The sequence below is a fragment of the Telmatherina bonti genome (genome assembly GCF_933228915.1).
Source record: "Telmatherina bonti genome assembly, chromosome: 21".
Lineage (NCBI taxonomy): Eukaryota > Metazoa > Chordata > Actinopteri > Atheriniformes > Telmatherinidae > Telmatherina > Telmatherina bonti.
In genome coordinates this window covers 11,716,869-11,723,303 of record NC_136630.1, presented here as the reverse complement: position 1 = coordinate 11,723,303, position 6,435 = coordinate 11,716,869, and the positions used below count along the sequence as shown (strand labels likewise).

Sequence of the window (6,435 nt, the reverse complement as noted above, 5' to 3'; positions counted from 1 at the left end):
AAAGGTTGTTGATCACCTGAAAGAAACCAGGAAGTATAACTATTATTTATTCACCATCATTTTATCTTCTTCTTGGAGTCCTTGTACATGTTGTACACTTGGCCAACAGATGGTATGCCTGATTCTTCTGGTGCGATAACATTTTACTGCTTGCAAGAAGGCAAATTTACAATGCAAACACCATCACGGAATATATTAGTGTGCAAAGAAGTGTTAAAACCTCTGGAGCAGACTGTGCAGGCATCAGTGTTACAGTATCAAGTCTTGGTTTAAAAGGCTGAAACTTGTTGGGTTTTCCTTCGTTTTAAGGGGCCCAACCCTTCCTCTGCGTCAAAGATTGATATCTACAAGGAAAGGAGCAGCAGGGGAAAAACAATACCATACCGATAATCTGTGGGTGTGCCCGTTTTCACACCATATATGTAAGTTGTTGTTGGCAGAGGTACAGTCATTTTTCAAACAATCAGGTGATCCAGCTACAGAGTTAATGGAGCCACAAGCATGTTCACACACTAAAATTCAGGGTTGGTATGACCTGAGCAGTTAGATGATGTGTAGAGTAAAGTTTATCAATTGCAGCTCTGAAAACTGCTATCTCAGATTCCCATTAACAGCAGATCCAGAAGCGGGGGTGTACTGAGCCAAGCTGCCGTTCTGCCGCAGAGTCTTGGCCTGGTCGGATACAGAAGAAATGACAGGTAGTTGGTCCGATGACGTCGTGTGATCTGCAAGGTCAGTCAGCTGATCAATCATGTGATCCCGATCAATGATGTTAGTGGTCTCAGAGTCCAGTTCCCGGATCTTTTCTTGGTAGAACCTCTGTCTGAGCTGTCTCATCTGGGGAAGCTCGCAGCACGTCTCCATCACCACCAGGACACACACCAAGCCCAGCAGCAAGTAGACTGTGAGAGCAAACATGCAAATACACATTTAAGGTTTGTATAACTGATCAAATCAGGGTTTGGTCTTACAAATATCAGGTGCGGAGGTTGATACACCTGGAGCAAATATATCATCTTCACTATGTTCAATGAGAGTCTACACTTCTTTTTTCCTATCATTAATCATTTTTTCTAGAAGCACTTGGTAAGGGCAAAAATGCAACAAATGGCGTTTATTTGAACTCATCAGGTTCTACACATTTATAGAAATATCAGGTCTTATTACTAAATATGCTGGAAGACTTTATACCATATAAAAATAGAACAGTGTATAACAGTTTTCACTTTTCACAACTCTATATTTATCTGTGATGAGCACAAAGGCAGCCAAAGACAAAAAAAATTGAGATGTCTTTTTTTATATGTTTATCTTTCATTTTCAGGTTATTATATCCACTGTGTTGTAATATCTTCAGAAATAGGTGTGGTATTATTTTGCTTTCATAAGCAATACCTTCCCTGTCAAACACACCCTGCTGTAGTTCAGATTCTTTTATTTATATAGTTTATTTGACAGGGAGATTGTACATTTCTGGATTTGATTATTTGTTTTATTTCTTGCTAGATTTTTAACTTGTAACTGTTGATACAACAACAAACCATTTCCAATCATTGTCACGAGTTTTACTGAGCACATTTTCTGTCCGGTTTTAAAAAGTTCAATGATCACTAATGATTTTCAGCCTTGTGTGTGAATTTACCTGGATAGTTTGAAACCTTTTCAATGATGTTGTGTTCTGTAGATGCTGAAATTAATGAATTATTTGCAGTTTGAGTTGTTTTTAATATCTGACAACTATTTACTTACATAATTTTTCAAAGAGCGGTGACCCAGTCTTTACTTGGATTACATCTTTTTTTTTTTAACACATTCGATTCGATCAATCGATCACATTCGCGTTTGATAAAAGTGAGCATATATGTTGAAATTTAAAAGTGTGTGCTCATTCATTATCCTAACTACTTAGTCCAATGAAGGGTTGCAGGCTTTGGACGAAAGGCAGGGTACACCTTGGACAGCTCGCCAGTCCATCACAGGGCCACACAGAGACAAACAACCACTCACGCTCACTCCTAGCAGCAATTTTAGAGTAACAATTAACCTAACATGCATGTCTTTGGATGGTGGGAGGAAGTCGGAGTATCCGGAGAGAACATGCAAACTCCACACAGAAAGACAATTATCTGAGCCTCAACCCAGCTGAGGATCGAATCTGCGACCTTCTTGCTGTGAGGCCACAGTGCTAACCAACATGCCACTGTGCAGCCCATTTGAAGTGTACTATTCTCCATCAGTTATAGGGCTGAAATATTTTTAAATCATTGAATCATGTTTTTAAATGGGTTTTTTTTCTAGCATTTCAGTGGTATTTCATTGTGATATTGCTTTGCATTTAGCTGCACACTCACCTGTAACTGCCAGTCTGTACAGCTGTGGATGTGGGTTGGTCTCTTTACTGAGAGTTTTTCCAGGGACATAATCTCCAAGGCCAATGGTTGTCAGTGAGATGAAGCAGAAATAAAGTGATTCCAGGAAGTTCCAGTCTTTTTCCAGAGAGATGAAGATCCATGCAGGGATTAACAAGAAGAGCAGGACCATGATGATGGTTAGTGAAGCAGCATGAATGGCAGCCAGTTTTGACCTGGTCATAGCCCATCGCCGATGGAAGTAGGAGATTGGACGTCTAGTGACCAGGACCATGAGTCTCTCCACCACAGCAGAGAGGAAGAAGAGGGTGACAGGAATGCCAAAGAGGGAGTAGAAAATACAGAAGGCCTTTCCTTCATCAGAGAGAGGAACAGTGTGGCCGTAACCTAAAAATACAGCAAAAAAATACAGCACTGTGTCAATTACAGGGATTCATAATAACATGTTGGGCTCTTCTAAAATCACAGGTGAAGCTTTACTGAAATAACAATAATTAGAAAGAAGGAAAGGAAGACAAGCTAAAGTTAAGTTAAAAACAACATATCTTCATATGAAAGACAAGTTTTTTTATCCCCAAAAGACTAAATCTTTAATACGTATATAGTAGGCTTTTCAGTCAAACATTTATCACTGACATGACTTGCCTGCATCTGTTTCTTACTGGGCAACAGTAAGTTGGTTATTTTTATACACAAAATGTATGACACAATTTTTTTAACAGTGTGAAACAGCAGAAGATATCTGGTAATGTGCAAATGCTACTGGCTTGATTTAGAGTCAACTAAATGTGGATGCTAAATGTAACTTTTTTACAAGATAGGGTGTTTCTTGTACACCCCTGGCTAAGCAGGCACGAAAGAGTCTGCTATCAACAGACCCTTAATGACCTTTCTGCAATAACATAGTGAGACTGACAAGTTGAGACAGAGGACTAATAAAATTCCTCTATTGTGACTGTTTGCGCACAATGCAACTTGCTTAGTTAAAAAATATATTAAATATACTTATTAAATGAAGGTATTAAATACAATACAATTTGCAGACCTTAAAAAAAAAGTTATTCAAACAGGTAGTTTATTTTAGAGAGTGTCAGCTGTCAACAAACACAGCATATCTGCTCATCTTCTCTGCGATGTTTTGCAGGAAAATCTGGATCTTGGCTTTAACGTTGATGCAACACACACATGTAAACATTCTTTTGCAGGTTTTTCCAGTGGAGTCTGTAAAAAGCTGCTTCAGAAGGACTCAAAGAAATGTTTATCTGGCCTCAGAAATTCCCAGATATCAATGTGATACCTGCAATAATCTGCTCATTGTCCATATTCTGAAAGTTCAGAATTTGGGTGGTCCTTATGTTATGGCTCATGGTGTTAATCTTTAATTAGTATTTTGTCTGTTAATAAAAAATTGTTTGTTGTTTAAATATCCTTCCTGTCAGAGATGGTCTTGGCTGTGGGCAATATGGGCGACCTGCCAGAGCGCAACCTTTTTGGGGGTGCACGAGTGCTCTAAAGAAAAAAAAAACAAAAAAACACGGCAGTTCTCCAGACTAATACCGTGCATTTCCAAATCAAGTTAATAAGCACTGGATGTGCTACTATCATATAAACTTGCTGCTGAGAGTCACGTAGGCCTATACAGGTTGTGTGTGTTAGAAGAAAAGGCATAGGAGACAGGACTCACAACTGCAGAGGTTGTGAGCAGGTTTGTCTCACTTTCAGAGGAAAAGCGATGAGGGGGGCAGGGGATAGACTGAATTCTTATTATCCCACACACACACACTACTGCTTCCAAATAAATTATATTTCATGCATAAAATTAACACGTGTATAATGTTACATTTATTGGGTTGTGTGAAAATGTTAAAAAAAAAAAAAAAAATAGAAAACACGAATCTGCCTGCATTAATGTGAATTTGTTCACATCACGTGACATCAATCTTAGCTGGGTGTTTGACAGATGGAAAAGTGTTATTAAGTCAAGTCAAAGGTGTGGTAAATGGACAAAAGACCATTGAAACCATGAGGCGCCCAGTTCAGAAAGAGAAGGAAAGAAAAAGATAAAGGTTTAAAGGAGTGACGTACGCTATTTATTACCGTTATGCTAATATGTTGCTACTTAGCCACAGAAGACAACTGTATTTGTTTTTCAGCTTTGCTGCAGCAACTATTAAAATCTGAGAAATGAAGTCCTGCAGTTAATTTCACTAATATGTTAGTCTGAGTTTGCAACACAAGTTCACATGTTAGTCTGGGAATTTGGTAACAATAGTATGTCCTGACTATGGAGTTTTAATGCTACATGTGGGTCTATGCTAACTTACATAACCTATATAACATACATGTGATGTCAGTATACATTGAAATGACATTTTGTAAGCTTCATGTGATGCTTTTTAAATCATTTGCAGTGTGTTATAGCCTACTGAGTTAATATGATGTTAACAAATGATAATTTGTGCATTATTATGATTTATTTTAATTGGGTAACTGATGCATGTTAAGCGTGATCTAATTTACATATTGGATCTTAATTGTAAATTCAGGGGCACTTCTGAAATATTTTAGAGCAGCTCCCACTGGCCAAATATGTCCAGTATGTCACAGGAGTGTCTCTCTGGACTTACCATTATAAGATCAATCATATAATTGCACAACAGATATCATATGATAAGTGATCATTTTTCATCAAAGAAGGTCAGAAAAGTCAGGTTTCAGAGTACACTTGCTCTTTCATGTGGTCAAGCACTGCCTGATCACCTAAAACATATTTGAATGCAGGTAGTAAACAGTTGTAGACAACTTTTGCATTTAAAAAATATATTTTAATATAAATAATTTAAAATATAAATAATATAACATCCTTGTGTTGTGTGTGCGCGCGCGTGTGTGGAGGAGGGAGGGGAAGGGGGCGTGAAGGGTGGTTCGCCCAGGGCGCAAAACTAGCTAGGACCGCCTCTGCCTCCAGTGCTGCAGTTTTATTCTGTTTTCAACTTATGTTAAGGACATAGTCAACAAGAAACATTATTTACAGTAAACACATTGCTTTGTTCGTTTTGTTGTTGTTTTAAAAGATAACGACAGACATCGCCCAAGGCCTATTAAAACGGCAAAAAATTTCGAGTTTCAGCACCTGCCTAGCTTACCTGTTGTGGTCAGCACGGTGCTGGTGAAGAACAGGGAGGACACAAAGTCCCAGTTACGACTGGTGTCGTTTCTAAGGACGGACACTCCATAGTTATTGGCCTCCAGCGCGCGGGCCAGGAGCTCCTCCAGGCGCTCTTCAGACACACAAGTGTTGTTTTTCAGGAACTCCTGACGGGCCTCTTTCAGCTCCTGCCGAAGTTCGTGTTCATAAGGCAACTCGATGGCAGAGAAGATGCCAGCGCCGATGATGAGGTAAAAGATGTAAGCGACGAACAGAAGGACAAAACTAATCGCCGACCGGTGTCGCTCCGTAAAACGAGCGCACCGGGCTTCCGTGGAGCAACACGCCATCCCACAAAACTCAAATTCCTCAAGAAACTAAACTCGCTCAGTTTCATTTAACTTGTCCCACTTTTTTTTTTTTTTTTAAAGAATAACCCCTGTCCTCTCCACTCAGACTCTGCTGACCTCGCCTTCCTCATTCTTCATCGCTCGGTGGAAGCGGATAGCCGTGACGTCACTCACTCACCTTACCAGGTGGGGTGTGCGCGCACCTGAGTGTGTGTTGGAATGGAGTTCGTTCACTTCTCCTCTCGAAGCGGCGGAACAGGTTTAGTGTTTCCATTGAGTTGCAACAAAGAATTAATTTCCCTCAGGTCACTTTTCTTTGAATACGGGAGATTTACATTTTTTAAACAACATTCTATCTATCTATCTATCTATCTATCTATCTATCTATCTATCTATCTATCTATCTATCTATCTATCTATCTATCTGCCTGTCTGTCTGTCTGTCTGTCATGAAGACAGCAGTTCTTCAGGCAAAAAGGTGTAGCACTAGCAAGCTCTACCAGTGTACCCTCATTCGCAACCGATAGATTATATTCCAGAAATTATTATTCATACATTGTTAACTTAT

At 39.3% G+C, this 6,435-nt stretch overlaps 1 protein-coding gene across 1 annotated transcript; it reads right to left on the bottom strand.

Moving 5' to 3' along the window:
- Positions 1 to 591: 591 nt before the first annotated feature.
- On the bottom strand, positions 592 to 5,867 carry LOC306771875 (potassium channel subfamily K member 1-like; the record flags this gene model as incomplete). The annotated part of the gene is made up of 3 exons (XM_079261197.1): positions 592 to 902; positions 2,352 to 2,756; positions 5,516 to 5,867. The coding sequence occupies 3 exons, from the start codon at positions 5,865 to 5,867 to the stop codon at positions 592 to 594; spliced, it is 1,068 nt and encodes a 355-aa protein (XP_079117323.1).
- Between the last annotated feature and the right edge of the window lie 568 nt (positions 5,868 to 6,435).